Genomic DNA, 18,008 nt, shown 5'->3' on the forward strand with positions numbered 1-18,008 from the left:
TTGCCTCCAACACATGCTTGACATAGTCAGTCAGACACGGGGCTGTCACAGAACTTAGAAGGTGTGCCACTTCCTAAAATGGACGCCTGTAAGTGCTGAGTATCTGATTTTAGGTACTTTTGTTTATGAAAAGCACCCTTACTTTTAATTAAAATCCTACTTGATGCTGAAGCCTTTTTAAAAGTTTCACAATTATCGCTTCCTCTTTTTCTGGGAATCTGTCACCACGGCAACCAGTCTTGACATATCTACATTCGAAATGACCCCCATATTCCCATCTTCTCCTACAAGGCAGAAACCAAACATCGCGCACCCCAGTATCCCAAGGTATGCCCCGAGTTTGTTTTCTAGAGAATCACTGTCAGTCCTGTGCAGTGCAAAAGCAGAACAATTCAAATCGAGATTTGTGATATAAAAATTTAGTTTATGTCTTCGAAGTTATGGCAGGGTGAATTATTCTTCATAAGTATCTCTTAATTTGCACCATCATCACCAACATACACCCTGTGAGAAGTCAAATTAACACTGAGAGTTTGATCCCTCTGTGAATGGGGCTATACTGAGCCAGAGCCAGAGCACCTTCAGCTGCCAGGTTGGGGCACAGAGGACTGGCAGCTGGAACAGGTTGTATTCCCCACCTCAGCTGGAATCCAAACAGGCAGTGTTAGGGCTTCCTGGAGGGAGCCCCAGGGGCTGGGGCAGAAGACTCTCGGGGCAGTTCCTAAGGTGCTGCCCTAAAAGGAGTTCTTGGGGTTTACAGAAGATGGTTCACAGTGTGGGATTTCCTACCGGGGTAGGTTTGTTTTTTGTTTTTTGTCTTTTGGGTTTTTTTCTTTTGAGACAGGGCTCACTATGTAACCCAGACTGGCCTCAAGCTCACAGCAATCCTCCTGCCTCAGCCTCCCAAATGTTGGGATTACAGGCGTGTGCCACCACACTCAGCTGGATTTCAGAGCTAAAGTAAACTGCCCTATTGTGCATTCATACAAACAAAACTATTGTGCATTCATACAAACCTTTTTTTCAATATCTTCATAACACTTTTCTTCTTCTTTTTCCTGTTATTAAAAAAAAAGCAATCAAGTATCTGTAAAAAAAAAATATGCTTACCTACAGAGGGTGATCAAAATACATGGTGCATATTTAAATTTTAAAAATTATTACAGTAAAAGACACATTGCCATGAATCCCCCTCAAAATATTCTCCTCTATTCAAACACATTCATCCCATCATCCATGCCACTTTCTGCAACAGCTCTGGAGTCCTCTTTCATGAATGTCTTTACCAGGTGGGATCAAAAACACAGTGAATGCAGCTGCTGAGTGCCATCCAACAAAAAGGCAAGCTTGTAAAAACATGACACTGTGTCCTCATCCACCTCAGTCACCAGCTCTGGCACCATGTGACATCCAGCTCGTCCCTAAGGTCACAATGACCAGGAAAGGGATATGTTTTAAATCCATTCAGGGCATCAAGGCAGCCAGGGCAGTGCATCTAAAGACACTCAGGAAAGAGGACTCCAGAGCTGCTGCAGAAAGCTGCAAGGATGATGGGATGAATGTGTTCAAAGTGAAGGGGAGGATTCTGAAACAGATTCATGGCAGTGGCATTTACGGTAGTAATTTTTAAAAATTTAAACATTCACCATATTTTCCCATCACACCTTGTAAATCCTTATTTTCCCCTCTCCCTTCTTATTTGTCAGGTAAATTCTCCATTACCATAAATATCATCAGGAGTTCAGTTTAGAGCCTCAGGCCCCTCCTTCCTGCTGTTCTGATACCTTGTTCCTCCCATCTCCTCCCGTGTTGCTAAGCACCATGCCTTTCCCATCCTAAGTACCTTGTTGTTATGCACAACTTGTTAAATACTTCTGTACAAAAGGCAGCAACATTACATTCTCTGATGCCCCCTGATTTGCTGTAACTTAATAAGCGTCTGCAGCTCCTTGAACTCAGTGTGTCTGGGTCTACATTACTCTTTTCACTGCTGCCCCATTTTCCTTTCTACGAAGGATGCAAAATTCAATCTACCAAGCCCTGTGGATAAAACTTGCATGTTTCTATCACTCTTATTAATTAACATATTTGTGGGGTAGCCCTCCTATCAAGATGATTGTTCAAAACATCTATGTTTAATTTCCATACAAAGAGCAAATTCCTTCCCTAAAAGACTACACCAATCTATATGTCAGCCCTAAGAAATACCCCAGCTTTCTTGCATCTACACTTACAGCTAAATCCAGTATTCAACTACCTACGAGGATACTGTACAATAAATCTTCATTCTGGATTTATTAATACTGGATGCTGTTAAAATGTTTTAAACAGAGCAAAAACCTCACTGTTCACTTTGCATTTCTTTGATTAGGACTAATGTGGATATACTGAATTTGCATTCTCCTCAGTGAGTTTCCTGTTTGTTTTATTTACCCGAGCTGCCTTTGTAGAAATGGTTTATGATGCTCTTTGTAAATTATGAAAATTTGATTTGTGTGGCAAATATTTTCTTCTTTATTTTGATCAACATCGTTTTTTTCTTTTGTAGTCCTGGAAACTGAGCCCAAGGCCCCATACATGCTAGGCAAGGGCCTTACCACTGGGCCACCCCTCCAGCCTCTTTGGTTAACTTCTGACTGTATAGTATTTTCCAAAGAAAAAGGTTTCATTTTCACCTAGAGCAATACATTTGGCTTTGGGCATGATTGTTTCCTACATACAGGATAGCCCCTTGAGCCCCACTGAAAAGCCTTCTGTACTTTTTCTTTTTTCCTCTTACTTATTCTCTTATTGCCCACGTTTGCCATGCGCAGTGGTCACAATCACCGTGGGGAGGTGGTGCATGCGCAGACCACACCTCAATTCCTTTTTCATCCCTGCCCCCGCCAGTCCTCTCCGTCCCCGCTCCCTCCACCTCTCAGTGCCCTTCATTTCAGTCCTCACTTTCAGGACCTCTTGTTCCTCAGGACCTACCACACTCCAGCCTTCTGGGCCAGCAGCTCCTGTCCCGCCTCCCCTAGCTGGGCAAAGGTGACCTATGACCATCCATCCACCCTCGGACTGAAGATCAGCTACTCCTCCAGGCCAGAGAATGTGAAAGGCACTAAAGATGACAGTGCTAGGAATTAGGCACAGGCTCTTCGTCCAAAACCTCACATCTGGACTCACATCTTTCCTCCAAAAACCCCATCTATCTGTTGTGTAATGGCTGAGTGCACGATAACTCTGCAAAAGCCAGTGTGGCCTGGGTCCCGGAAGTCCAGAGGAAAGGCTGATAGAGACCAACGCCGGAAGACACAAGCGCTGAGCTCGAGCACGGGGAGCTGGCAGAGGACAGTGGTGTCTGCAGGGAGCCTTGGTGAGGGATCAGGCAGTGCCCAGGAGGGACCAAGCCCAGGCAGAAAAGCACAGCATGCTCAAGAAGAGACAAAAGAAAAAAAAAGGAGGGGTGGGGGGAGGAGGAGGAGGGACAAAAGCATTTGCCCAAAGCTCAAGTCCTTTGCCCTTCCCTCCCTCTCTTTACTGAATACACAAAATCAACCCAGAAATTTGTACACAGCCTTCTCAAAAGTAGGCAAAAGCTTAAAGGCTATGAATAGGGTCAAAAAACCCTCAGGGTGACACAGAACCTGACATCCTCTCTCTCTCTCTCTCTCTCTCTCTCTCTCTCTCTCTCTCTCTCTCACACACACACACACACACACACACACACACACACACATACACACACTTCTCTACAACGTGCAAGCCTGCAGACCACGCTGAGCAGCCCCAGGTAGTATCTCTGCCACCTGGGAAAGTCCTTCATGCGTCCTCCCTTCCTTTCCCTGCACGGTGCTGCGTCTCTTCCTTACTCATTTGGAAGGAATGGGACCTTTTCAAACCCTTTACACATTGTTTTACAAACTTAACAGAAGCATGGACTAAAAAAACTTGCTGCTTGTATATAAAACATTTTATAATGAGTGCATCCAGACAGAGCAAGCAATAAGAACTAGAAGACATTCCTGGCCACTCTGACTCAGTTTGTACTTGACACCCAATGTAATTAAAATAGTGCTTAAAAATAAAATATTGCTTAGCTGGGCATGTTGGCACACATCTGTAATTCCAACGCCCAGGAGGCGGTGGCAGGAGGATCACCATGAGTTCAAGATCAGCCTACACTACATACAGTGAGCTCAAGCCCCACCTGGACTACATAGTCAGACTTTTTTGTCTCGAAAAACAAAAGATAAAAGTGTTCAGTGAACACAATATGACATAGGTAAAAGGACAAATTACATATTTCACCTCTATGAGTTCACAAGTTGAAATTAGTTAATTCAGATTAATAACACTTCTTTTGGAAGATAAAAATATTATGAGCATGCCAAATTCTGGCAATATAGAGAATGATGTTGGGATTAAGGATGTGATGCTGGGATTGATTCATGGTTTGATGCTAGGATTAAGGGTGCCCCACCATGAGAGTGAGTGCTACTCACCCTAAAAGTGAGTAGCCTGGATAGGATATAAGGGACAGAAAGAGGGCTGCTGTGTTAGCTGCTTGTTGCTTGCTGCTTGTTCACTACTTTGCTGTTTTGCTGCCTTCTGCCCTGCCATGGACTGTTTCTCCACAGCCATGTGCCTTTGTCATGCTGCTCTGCCTTGGAAGCATCCAACTATGGGCTGAAACCTCTACAAACTGTGCTAAAATAAACCTTGCCTCCCTTTACTTTTTATGTCCTACATTTTGTCTCAGCAACACCAAAAGGAATTAAGACATTCTTTCTTTGTGGGATGAAATGTCTTCAGCATACACAATGTTTAAATTCAATTTATTCCCTGGCAGTGACTTCCCTTGTACTAAACATGAGGCAGCATTAGAGCCCAGGCGACAGCTTACAGGGCCACCTGTGTCCCTGAGTTTAGACACAGCTCTGAAGGGCCCGGTGTCCACACAGACTCAGACCTGGCTGCAGATGTCCTGTACCCCAAACATGAGAAAGGGGAAATCACCCCCATCTCAAAGACATCAGGTGACAGCAAGCTGGAAACAGAGCACGGATGCCCGTGACTTGTCTCCATGGCTGTATGGTAAAGTAAACTTTATTTTCCCCTTTATTTCTGGCAGGACTGCAGTAACATCATCTCTGTAGGGCCAATGATCCCAATGCCTGCTCCACAGGGACAAGGGTGGTCAGAGCCTAGAGCCCCAGCCCAATGTCCCCACAAGGCCAGTGACACAGTGGCTATTCACCAGGGGACATCTATGGAGTCAGACGGGGCTGTCCCCACAACCACCACCATGCTCCACCTCCCTGACTCGCCCCTTGGGGGAGCACAAGCAAAGGTAACTAAGTGTAAAAGCCACTAAAACAACGCCGTGACTGCGGACACACAGGATGCCAGATCCAAGGCACAGTGACCAGCAGCACAGACCTGGGATCCTCGTCTGCAGTCTGGGATGAATCTGTGATCCTGTGTCCTTCTCCACCAACTGTGTGGTCTGCTAACAGAATGACAAGGAGTAGGCACTGAGGCCCAGACCACAGAAACGAGATACAAGGAGCTCACCTTGATGCCTTCAAAATTAGGAGTGTTGTCATGAGCATCGTCCACTTCTTTAACCATTTCAGCTGGTACCTAGGAAGAAAACACACGTGTTTCATACATAGCCATTGTCAGCCTGTGCCAAACTTCTCGGAACAGCTATTCTCCTTCAAGGTGTCTTCCTGAAAGAGTTAAAGGGATCCATGCACACTCGTGTTTACAGCAGCGCAACTCATCATAGCTAAATTTTGGAAGCAGACTCTACATCCATCGGCAGATGAATGGAGAAAGAAAATGTGGTATTTACACAGCACAAAGCACTACTCTGCCATAAAGAAAAATAAACTTGAGTCATTTGCAGGAAATGCACGTTGAGATCATAATGATAAGTGAAATAAGTCAGACACACAAACATCAAAATCGCATTTTCTCTTATATGAGAAACCCAAAGCCTACATACTTAAAGGGCAAAATAAAAAATGGATGAGGGGGCTGGGGATTTAGCTCAGCAGCAAAGCGCCTGCCTGGCAAGTGCAAGGTCGTGAGTTCGGTTCCCGGTACCAGAGAAAAACCAAAAAAAAAATAAATAAAAAATAAAAAATAAAAAAAAAAATAAAAAATGGATGATATGTAACAAGGAGATAGATTTTTTTCAAAAGGGAAGGGGACCAGTAGACAGAGGGAGAGGGCAGGGAAGAGAGGGTAAATGGATGGGAAAAAGAATTGAGAAGTGTTATGTACACGTACCAACTCCCCACAAGGAATACAATCATTATGTACTTCAAACACGGGCTAATAAAAATAAAAATTAAAAATAAATAAGTTAATCTGAGCCCAGAATTGGGATGTGACTCGCAGGTACCTGCCTCGTATGCGTGAAGGCCTGGGTTCCACCCCTAGAACTGCAGAAAAAAAAATATCAAATAAAACGTGTCACACACACTTTCAATATACAACCCAGAAAATACACAAGAATACACCAACCACAAGGGCCAACGTGGCATTAAAGTACCTGCCTAAAATGTCCTAATTTCCTTATTACCATAACCTTAAGTGTGCACAAAAACATCCCAACTGTTATTTTGTGTTTCAACAGAAAACCAATAATTTGATCTTTTTTTTTTTAATCCCATCTGGGAAAAGAGCAAATGACATCACTGGTAATTTAGAAAACTCAGCAGGACATGTGGGCAAAGTACTCCAAATGCCTTCAGAAGCAGGAAGTTGGTTTAAATCAGCGCAGAAGCTGCAGGGATGTAATATATCACAGGACAGATGAACAGCAGGAGTTAAAAATAAAGGAGGAGTTGAAAAATGAAGAAATACAAAAGCTCACTGGTTTTCCTGATTCTGGGCTGAATAAACACAAGAGCAAGGTTGGGACCTCATCTATTTGAAAGGATTAAACTGAGACTCCAATGCTAATATTGACCTTTCACAGGACATTCATTTCCTCCAAAACTACCAAGTGCAAATCTACTTTTAGTGCCTTCAGGTGGACAGTCAGGACAAGGTTTTACAGCTTCAGGGTTTATCTACTCCCCTCTTCCATGAAGCCAGAGGATGGGACAGTGGCTGAGCTCATCACCTCCTCTAAGTGATGCTCCCCAGTGCCAGTCTTCACATGCACATTGTCTGATGGTGCCACTCACCTCATCCTGCGGTCATCCACACACAGTGGCCCACACAAGATGTCCCGTGTGTCAGGGTTCTTCTAGGTGCAGGGATGCAACCTCTCGGGGTTCATAGCTCAGGGGGCAGGCGGTTGAGGTGATACTTGATTAAGGGTAGCATTCAATACACACACACGTGCACACACACACACACACACACACACACACACACAGGTCTAGGGGCAAAACATCCCACACAGAAGTACCCAGGAGAAAATGGGACACAGAAAAATGCCTGAACCTGGAGAGTCTAGGACATTCCCGAGGCCATGCAGAACTCTGACAGGAGGATAAGGAGGCTGAGGCAGGCAGGCACTATGGAGCACAGTCATCCAGGGTCCTGCAACCCACCTGGTCCACTGGCACCTCCACCTTCACATCTGCATCCTCCTTGACATCCAGAGCCCCTTGGGCATCCTTGGTAGGAGTTCGGGCTTTGTACACATCACCTTCTAGGGAAAGAACATGCACAAGGTTTGCAAAGCAATGGAGAAAATGAAGTCCACTGTGCTTTTCTGTGTTTTGTTTTGTTTTAGAGACAAGATCTCACTATGTAGTTCAGGCTGGCCCTGAACTCACGCTGGTCCTCCTATCTCAGCCTTCTGAATGCTGGGATTACAAGCGTGCACCACTACAACCCACTTATTGCTCATTTTGTAACACAAACCAAAGTGAGAAAACTCAGCAACCCTAGTTTCAATGCCAGCAGACAGGCAGCCTGGCCAGGGGCCCGGGCTCCACACTGTGCCATCTCTGTTGCCCGCTTGCCATTTCTTTTCACTTCCCCTACGGCTTCAGCTGAATGGGCCTCTATTCCTGCAGTGTCTGTCTATGTCTCTGGCTCCACAAAGGTCCTGGGCTCTGGAAGTCATCGGCATCCGTTGCCCACCCACCATGGCAGACAGTCCATGTCACAGTCAAGGACAGTGCACACCTGATAACCCTGTGTCCAGCTAATCTGGTTAGAAGTAAGTACAAAGCAGCCCGCCAGACAGCAGACTCTCAGCATAGACTGGAAGGAAATACAGCTGCAGAACATATTTAAGAACTAGTTTAGAGCAACCAGATGCCACCATTGTGTGGTATGAGGCAGGCATCTTAATCAGCAGCTAGAAACTGCACTACAACTAGATATATTAAATGCTTATAAAATTCTGAGATCTTTGAAAAGTTTATCCTCATCCTCCTAGAAGCAATAGAAGAGAAGAAAAAGAAGACAGCCAGCCAACTTCAGCATCCAAAATTGGAAACACAGGCTCCGACGAGCTCAGGCATCCAAAATGGGAAAGTCCAATCAAAGGCCCACTTTGCTTCCTGCTCTAGTGTTGCTCCTGCTCAACCCATTCCTGGCCCACCTCACCCTCCTCCTCCCTCTCCAGTACTCAGCCCAGAAGAACCATTCCCCAAGTCTTGAGCTGAAGGGACCCACAACTTCCTCAGGTGGAGGGTGGGAAGACAAGAGAACAAGCACTGACAGGACTTTATCCAGAGCTCCAGACCCAGGGGGCACTCTGGAAAAGAAAGTCGAATAGAAATCAAAGTAGAAGTAGGACTGGTGATAGAATGTTTAAAATTATTTCATTTTAAAATCAAGGTTGGGGTGTAGTGGTGCACACTTGTATGTAATCCCAGCACTTGGGAAGCTGATGCAGGAGGATCACCAGGAATACGAGGCCAGCCTGGGCTACACAGTGAGTTCAGTCCAGCCTGAACTATATAGTGAGACCCTGTCTCAAAAATAAATAAATAAATATTAAGTAAATAAATGAAATAAAGTCTGGAGATCCATCCTACAAGGGTGCACATGAACAATCTGGGTGGCTTTTCTATCCAAGTTTCCTTCAAAGGATGCATTCCTTATTTTCTCCCTGGTCCTTACAGAAGCCTGATGCGCACATGGACTATGGAACTGATTTTAAACCTGTATTTACCTTCCTACCTGGAGAAATTCATTGCCTTCAGAGCCAGGCATTTGTTTTCCAGCTCTACTTACCACTGATCTACAAGCTGAGCATGTCATTTAAAAAATCAGATGGTTACAGGTCAAGAAATATTCTTGTACACACATGCACAGGTGCATATATGCATCACGTATCTGTTAGTGTTTTGCTTTGTTGGCAGCAAAATGAAACATCATGTTACCTGCACCACTTAGGATGAAAGGTTCTATCAACGTTTTCTTCTTTCCTTCTTTGGCATAATAAACCGAATCCTTCGTTTCAGGTGGAATGTCTTCACATTTAGGAAGTTCTTTGGCCTCCACCTGAGGTATCAATTGAGAAGGTGTCTTAGGAACACAGCACACTGAGTTCTGCAGGTCCCCATGTGCAATCGGGGAAGGCATGGGCTCCTGGGATACATAGCAGGAGACCAGGCCCATCCTAGAATCCTCCTTTTAGGCACAATCTCTGCCATCCTACTCTTTCCATTTGCTTCTGCAAAGAAGCAACACAATTCTGTGCTCCCTCCCTCCACACCTCCACAGGGACAGCTCAATTTATGTCCCAACCAGGGGTCCAATTAAGGGGATGAGTTCACAGATGGCCTCGTTGCTACCATCTGAGGGATCAGCAGTGATGACTGGGGACTGAGCTTGTCAGCGGAGGTTCCTTGGGACCTTGCAGACACACTTTAAAGCCTGATTAAAAACTGCTGCTCAACAACTTCTCCTGCCAGACCCTCTGAGTGTGAGGAGTCTCTGGAAAAAAACAGCCAAGTGACAACTTTATTTGAAGCTATGATAAAGGAAAGCCCAGATTTTTAAAAATGCTGTAGACAATAACACCAAAGCCCAACCAAATCACAGCATAGAGGTGAAATAATCCCCAGCATCATCCCAATTCCATCCCATTAATTACGAGTATCTTTATACTATGAATTGTCTAATTTTAGTTTTTCTTTTTTTTTAAATCTTTACTCATGTATTTGTAAGTAGATCCAGGCAAAAGTATAGACACTTCTCTCATGTTCTCTATGTCACTTAAACGGTGAGCTGAAAACATCTGCAGTGGACCCTTAGTTATAACCAACCTCACGTATGAAAAATTTGGGTTACAACCAGAATTTTAGGTTTAACTTATGATCATAGTCGAATGTCACTTGCTTATGTGTTTGTAAACAAAGATTTGTGATGCCAGAAAAGTGTGTGTAAGTATACACAAGCACCAGGCTGAGCCCAGACGCATATGTTTGTGGACATGATTTCAGTCAGTGCTTTATATAATTACAATTGCTGCTATCAAAATGATCCCCAAACAAGCTAGAAAAGAAGCTAGGGAAGGAAGAGAAGGTAAAGAAAACAATCACAATCAAAAAGAAGAAGGAAACTGTGGGGAAATATGAGAGTGGATTCATGTGACCAATCTCGCTAAGATGTACAGTATGTCAAAATATCGCATCTAGTCAGTCTTACAGACAAAAGATTTTTATAAAGAAGCTAGTGTTGCTAGAGGTGTTGCTTAAATTAGGAAGTCATGATCAACAATATTAGATGACATAGACAATTATCAGTGTAGAGAAATGAGAGGCAGATGGCAGGTGATAGCCTGTCTGAGTCTAATTTGTGAAAAAGCTAGGGTTACAAATGCAGATCTTGTAGAGGATAATCCATCAACAAATGATAATGGTGAAACATTTCATGCCAGTAAGGGGTGGTTTCACAACTTTAAAGCAAGAGCTAGGGTTCACAGCATAACTAGGCAGTGCTGATAAAAGCAGCCAGTGCTGTGAAATGATGATACGGAGAAATGACTTTTGCTCTCCTGGACTTTTCAACTGTGATGAAACTGGCCTTTTCTAGTACAAAATGCCCAACAAGATATACGTTATCCAGGAAGAAAAGAAAATGCCAGGCCACATGCCTATGAAGGATAGGCTAACCTCATGCCTATGTGCCAATGTGAGTGATGATCTCTGGATGAAACCTCTCTTGCTTTATCACTCTGAGACCCTAGAATGTTCAGAAAACATAAAGTCATGAAGACTAGGCTAGGAGCCATGTAGCAATCTAACACAAAATCTTGGGTAAAAAGAGTACTTTTTCTTGAGTGGATCAGGAAGGCTTTCTGCTTTACTGTTAAGAAACATCAAGAGGACAAAAGTTTACTACTCAAGCTCTCCTCATCATGGACAATGCTCCACTCACCCATGGGATTTGGAAAAACTGGCTAAAGAATTTCATGGCTCTCAGTCAAGTTTCTCCCATGTAATACAACTCCTCTACTGCAGCCTATGGAGCAGCAGGTTATAGCTAACTTTAAGAAGCTATACACCAAGAAACTCTTCCCGAAGTGCTTCCAGATGGTCTCAAATACAGATTTAACCCTTAAAGTGTTCTGAAAGGAACATTACAATATCCTTTCCTGTGTGGGGTTAATTGAGAACTCCTGGGCCAATTTCTCTCTCAGGACACTGAGATCTTCCTGGAAGAAAGTATAGCCTAAAATTATACAGAAGAGAGATTTTGAAGGCTGTGTAGAAGAACCTGAGCCTTCAATTGATCCTGTGGCTGACAACATTGTCACCAGAGCAGAGTCCACAGGCTTGCAGGTAGACAGTGATGACACTGAGGATCTGGAGGAGGAACACTCCAGAGGAACTGTCTAGAGAGGAACTTCAGCAACTTCTGGCTGAGCCACACAGAGTGGCAGCTGAGTTGCTTTCTTAGGAGCAAGGGAATATCAACAATCAGTGTAGCAAAGTTTTTCTTCTGAAATAAAGGAAATCCTGAAAAAAAAAAAATGAACAGAGCTACAAACATCTGTAGAGAAGCCCCACCCAGAAAGAGAAAAAGCCAATTGTTACAATCACTTGGTTAATGACAATGTCATGTCACACTAGAGAATACTGTTAAAGAAAAGACAGACAACCCTAGGCCAGTTTTAAGTTCTGAAAAGGTTGAGATCTAGTGAGCCAGAAGCAGGTCCTAGTGGGCTACAGACTCTCCCAAGGAGAGAAAGGACACCAGAGAGCCAGATTCTGATGTTCTCATGGAAGGGGCTCTCTTTCCAAAATAACCACCTCCCATTTCACCCTCCCTTCCTGTAAGCCAAAGATGTCAACTTGAATGGTGAGTACAGTAGGAAATTGTTGTTTCTGTTAAACTAGGCACATTTTATAAATTTTTGGTAAATACACTAGGAAAATTATTGGTGTTTCTGGTAAATTGGGCACATTATACAACCTCTTTAAGAAAAGATTAGTTAAGGGGAACCTTAGGAGGTTCAGAACACATAGGTATTTATGTTATTTCTCATGGGGGAAAACAGTCTTGATTTACAACCAACTTGACTTACAACCAGTCCTCATGCATGGATTGAGTTCATGAGTCAAGGGTCCCCTGTACCTTGTGCCATTAATATTGTGCACATAATCAAACTACCAGGGCTTTTCTTTTTTCCTTGCGAAAATAGTCCTCCAGGGCTGGGAATATAGCTCAGTGGCCCAGCACCTCCATGACAAGCATGAGGTCCTGAGTTTGATTCCAGGTACCAAAACAAAAAGAAAATATTCCTTCAACCTCATCATCCAAGAGACCAAAACGTCTCCAGTTGTAGAGGCTTTCCTGTGAGCTGAAACCATGTTCCTAAGCATAGGTAATGAGCCCAGCAAAACCGGTTTTAGAAATAGAAAATGGCCCATGGTGCTCATGGATCTGGAGTAAGCTGGGATTGAAGCTTCCTAAAGATCTAGCTAATTCTCTTGGGCATCTCCAAACTCTAGTTGTTCCTAACCATTTTCCATTATCTTTGACCTCTGTGATAAGGGACACCATATTTCCCTTCTTATCTCTGGAGTAACACTCAGAGGAAATGAAAAAGGCAGGTGGATGACCCACCCTGCAGACCAGAGCAGGAAAGCATCTGTGACACAGAGCAAGCTCATGCAACACACACGGGAGCCACCATGAGTGACCACCCCTACCTGGCCACACAGTGAGCTAAAGATAGGGGCCCCTAACCTGCCACTGAAACCTCTGCCACCCCATAAGTGTGTTCTCCCATGGCTGTGGCCCTGCCTACATCATAACACACCCAGGGCTGGGGACAAAATGAGTGGGCACAGATGTCTGCTTACTATTACAGTAAAGTACACTCACAGGCACTCTCTGGAAGCGATAAATTGAGCAGGAAACAAGCAGCAGGAGCCTCCCATGCTGATTTCCCTGCCCCTGGGTCTCAAGCCCCTGTGAAATGCACTGGAGCCCTATTTACAAAGTGGCTAGCCCTTGTTTGTAATCCCATTTGTCTTTCTTCCTATTAAAAATATTCTCAGAAAACAAACCTGAGGCACATTGGATTTATTTCTCTTTCCCACTTTAGGGACCATTATTTTTCTCCACAGCCTCCTTCAATCAGACTGTTTACACTTCAACACTATTTTAAAATATTATCTTGGTCCATGTGCAAAGGGCAGCCTCTCAGGGTGGGAGGCTGTGAGATAATCCCTTTGGGGTAGCTAACTGAAGAGCAATAGCCTCCTATCTCAAGTTATTCCACCCTGGGGTAGAGGGTGAAAAATGCACTAACACAGGGCCCCGTGCGAATGTCCATGGACCATCCAAAGCAGGTCAAGGTCTCTCACTGGCCAGCCAGTTCTGGCTTTGAGCCGTCAGGCAGGTGGGAAATAAATGCTATTTGAACCCGGCTATTGCCCCTTCAGGCTGCTGGAAGATTACAGTGAATCCCGCCTCTGTTGCTGACTGCCCAGATATTACTAGCCAGCAAATGTCAATTAATTCTGAAGTATGGACTCCATGCTGAGCATCACAGGCTGAATCTGCTTATAAAGGACAGGTCTCGATCTCAGCCCACATGTGTCTCTACAACTGCTCACACACACAGCTTTAATTTATGAAATTGATCTCCTGTTCACCACTGACACTTCAGCTCTATGCCCATAGGAAGAGTAATGTGCTCACTGTCAATGTGATATAAATACAATGCTTACTAACTACTGATTTTTTAGAGGCTTCCACCATAAAATATTCATTTTAATAGATAAATGAAATTTTAAATATTTATTAAATTGTCCTTACTTCTTTGGAAAGTGACCGATATTAAAGATCACAATAAATGTAATTGCATAATAAGTGCAGTTGCACAATAAATGCAAATGCATTTACTGTGCAAAACTGAATTTCAGCCCAGTGTGGTGGTGCATGGCTATAATCCCAGCACTTGGGAGGCTGAGGCAGAAGGATTGCCATGAGTTCAAGGCCAGCCTGGGCTATATAATGAGTTCAAGGTCAGCCTGAACTACATAGTGAGACCCTGTCCCAGGAAAAAAAATTTAATTTTATATAACAAAATAAGAGTGCATAGCTTCATTCCATTACTGTCACTGCACTAAAAGCTCAGTTTAATTGGGCCCCATAAGACACTGAAGGGCCTATGAAGAAGTATTTTTCAAAGCTTGACTGCTTATACCAAGCAATAATTGACAGAACCGGTCAAATAATAAGGCTGCCTCCAACTTGCATTTTAGGTATTGTCATGGCTTAGATGTCCCCCCAAAGCCTCATGTGCTCCAAGGTGGGGCTTTTCTGAGGTAGCTGGATCTAGGGTATGTGATAATGAGATTAAGAGTATGTGATAACTAAATGGCTTGAGCACAGTTCTGAGTGTGGATAATGGAAGCCCCACTCTGGGTGTGGGTGGCATCTACCAATAGGCTTGTAGCCTGGATGGAATGTAAGGCAGAAAGGGAAGGCAGGCGTGCTGCTGCTGCTGCTGCTGCTGCTGCTGCTGCTGCTGCCGCCGCTGGCTGTCTTCCTGTCTGCCCTGCCATGGACTGTTTCTCCTCTGTGATGTCCCTCTGCCACGACTCCCTGCCTAGGAGACAGCCAACTATGAACTCTGAGATAAAATAAGTCTTTCCTCCTCTAACTTGTATGCATCAGGTATTTTGTCTGAGCAACAAGAAAAGACAGATGTACAATGAGTAAAGTGTACTTCTGGGGGTTTTATTTTTGTTATATTTTCCTGGGAAATGAACATTTTTTAGCAGTGCTATTTAAGGTTCTTCTGCTACATTTAGATAAAACCTTTCATTCTGTCTAAAGTGGAAATCTAGAAGAGACAAACAGTGCTGCTCTTACGTGTCATAAACATTCTGCATGGGGAGCCTGTGACAGTTTAAATGAGAACTTCACACCCTTGCGAGATGCCTGCTGACAGAGGGTCCAGAAAAAGAAAATGAGGCAATGACACAGGATATCAGCTCCCATTAATAACTGAGACCTGGAGAGGCAAGTGGCCACAAGTCACTCAGCCCGTGAAGTTAGCCAGGATCCAAGCGAAGAAGTCAAAGCCTACAGCACTCGTGCTTAAAGCAGTAAGCCTTCAGAGACAGCTGTAAACAGGCCACTACAGAAAGAAGTCATAACTGTGGACAAGATTTTACAGACATTTACTTTATCCACAGGAGGAGCATCTCACTGTGCTCTGAGGAATCCCCAAAAATAATCCCAAATGTGGAAGCAGACCAGTCCTCCACCGTAAGTCACAAGGATCCTACCAGACATCAGATGCAGTTTTATGTAAGACACCTAGGTCACCTTTTCTCCCCTCTTCGTTCTCACTGATGCACGTAAGATCTGGGCACAAGCAACCGCTCACGTAGATCCACACCAGTCCTGCCTTCTCACTGGTTGCTTAGGTTTCCACAGCCCCTGAAGAGTGGGATTTGGAAGGTCGCTTCATCCACGCTAAGTGACAATCACCATTCAAACTTCAGTACCCCACTAGTGTCACCCACGCCATCAGCAGCTGCCCTGGTTGAGGCTATAGAAAAAAACTGCTGAATCCAGTCAGCAAGGTGAGATCCACTAAGGCCAAACTGTGCCCATTGTTTTCATGTTCTAATGATCATCATCCTGCATTCATTCAACAAACACTGCTGACACGCACAGCTCAGTGAAAGAAAACTCAAAATAAGCTGATCACTCCAAGCAGGAAACCACATAAAGAACAACAGAGTTGATTCTGCAGAAACCTCTTGTTCAGTAAGCACCAGTCAAGCATGACAAAAGAAAGAAACAATATGGGCGATCTCACTAACAGGCTGTCATGCAAGGATCACACGAAATTTAGCAGGGTGCACTCTGGGAAGACATGTTTTGGAAGGAAGTCAGCTCCTTGAGCCAGGACTGGGCACAGAGTTCAATGGGACCTTGAGAGCTGTACAAACCCATCATAAGGACTGTTAAGACTCCAAGGCAGACTTCTGCCTTCCTCTTTAATCCTGCCTCCCAATACTTCCTTCTCTCTCATGCCTATGTTGCAATATCAATATGTGTGTGTCGGTACATGCACACATGCACGTGTGCGCACGCGCACACACACACACACAGAGCAAGCCACTTCTCACCTCAGTGCCTCCTCATCCCCACAGGAGCCCATGCTCAGCCTTGCCGAGTGTGCCTCAGTCTCCTCCCTACCTGTCCCATAAGACTTCGTGTCTATATTCCCCCTCACCCTTCTCCTCTGTGTTGTATCACAGGCTCTTTGTGTGCCGCCCTTGGCTGTAGACGCTGAGCTCCACACATAAATCTTTTTTTTTTTTTTTTTTTTTTTTTTTTTTTTTTTTTTTTTTTTTGTCTTTTTGAGACAGGGTCTCGCTGTGCCATTCAGGCTGGGCTTGAGCTCACTCTGTAGCCCAGGCTGGCCTCAAACTCGCAACGATCCTCCTGCCTCAGCCTCCCAAGTGTTGGGATTACAGGCGTGCGCCACCACGGCCAGCCTCCACACATAAATCTAAGCCCTTCTTCCTTGTTCATGGAGGGCGCCTGTCCCCTCCTAAAGCCTGCCTCCCAGCAAGCTCCGTTTACAACTCGGCACTCTCGGCACGCAATGCACCCTCCGGAGATGCTGGACTCAGCGACTGTGGTCACCGCTTCTTTTAAAAACGACTTACTTTTTTCTTTCTCTGTGAACACTTTTCCAAGTCGGCGTATCTCCTGAAAAATAAGACAGCCTATCATGTTGGAGCTCAGCCCGCCCACACCATCTTCAAATGCGGACTGTGCCCCTGGCCTTGGGGGACAGGCCTGGAGGGGACATGCAGGCCTTGGAGGATGAGGTCCCAGTTCAGGGGCACACAGGGCCCAAGGAGGTTGGCTCAGCCACCCTGCTTCCTGTGCACTAAGGCCCCAGGGTTACAGCAACTTCTGCCCTAAGGATTTTAGGGGAGCTGCCTGACATTCTTTTTTTTTTTCCTTGTCTTTTTGAGACAGGGTCTCTCTGTGCAGTTCACACTGGCCCTGAGCTCACTTTTAGCCCAGGCTGGCCTCAAACTTGCAACGATCCTCCTGCCTCAGCCTCCCAAGTGCTGGGACTATAGGCGTGCACCACCACACCTGGCTTGCCTAACATTCTTAACAGTTCACACACGTGGCTTCTTTGAGTAGCTCTTCCCATAACCAAGTGGAGCAGCACCCTTTTCACTCTCGTGGCAAGGAAATCGAGGCTCAGTGAGATGCAGGTTCTACTCCGCGTCCCACACCCAACCACAGGCAGAGGTGAGATTGAAATCCATCCAGCACAGGCCAGGTCCCTCCAGTCACACTGAGTCTCCTATGCTACATCCCCAGCCCTTTTTTTAATTTTTATTTTGAAACAGGGCCTTGCTAAGTCACTAAATTGCCAAGGCTAGGCTGGAATTTGCAATCTTCTTGTCTCCGCCTCCCAGGATGCTGGTATCACAGGCGTGAGCCATCATGTCCAGCTTCATGAGATTTCTTTAAGGATGTGGAACATGCAGTTCCCTCCTGGAATGTCCACCAAATGACCCCTCCTCTGA

The 18,008-nt window shown here is 44.8% G+C and overlaps 1 protein-coding gene across 5 annotated transcripts in view; it reads right to left on the minus strand.

Annotated features, from left to right (window-relative positions):
- Positions 1 to 18,008, minus strand: part of Dcdc2c (doublecortin domain containing 2C) — a 57,962-nt gene that overhangs the window by 21,019 nt on the left and 18,935 nt on the right. For 4 of the 5 annotated variants that reach the window (XR_001231154.1, XR_001231153.1, XM_013504343.1 and 1 more), the window contains exons 6-10: positions 17,124 to 17,166; positions 9,351 to 9,471; positions 7,560 to 7,660; positions 5,560 to 5,628; positions 1,017 to 1,058 (exon numbers count right to left, since the gene is read on the minus strand). Coding sequence is in view for 3 of the 5 variants with exons in the window: in XM_013504343.1 (XP_013359797.1) it covers positions 1,017 to 1,058; positions 5,560 to 5,628; positions 7,560 to 7,660; positions 9,351 to 9,471; positions 17,124 to 17,166 (376 nt within the window). In the remaining 2 variants the exon portion in view is untranslated. Of the gene's footprint in view, positions 1 to 438; positions 505 to 1,016; positions 1,059 to 5,559; positions 5,629 to 7,559; positions 7,661 to 9,350; positions 9,472 to 17,123; positions 17,167 to 18,008 lie in introns of those variants that run through there. The other variant, XM_005404368.2, reaches the window with a different exon arrangement.

Source organism: Chinchilla lanigera, unplaced genomic scaffold, assembly GCF_000276665.1.
Source record: "Chinchilla lanigera isolate Chin_1 unplaced genomic scaffold, ChiLan1.0 scaffold00086, whole genome shotgun sequence".
Classification (NCBI taxonomy): Eukaryota; Metazoa; Chordata; class Mammalia; order Rodentia; family Chinchillidae; genus Chinchilla; species Chinchilla lanigera.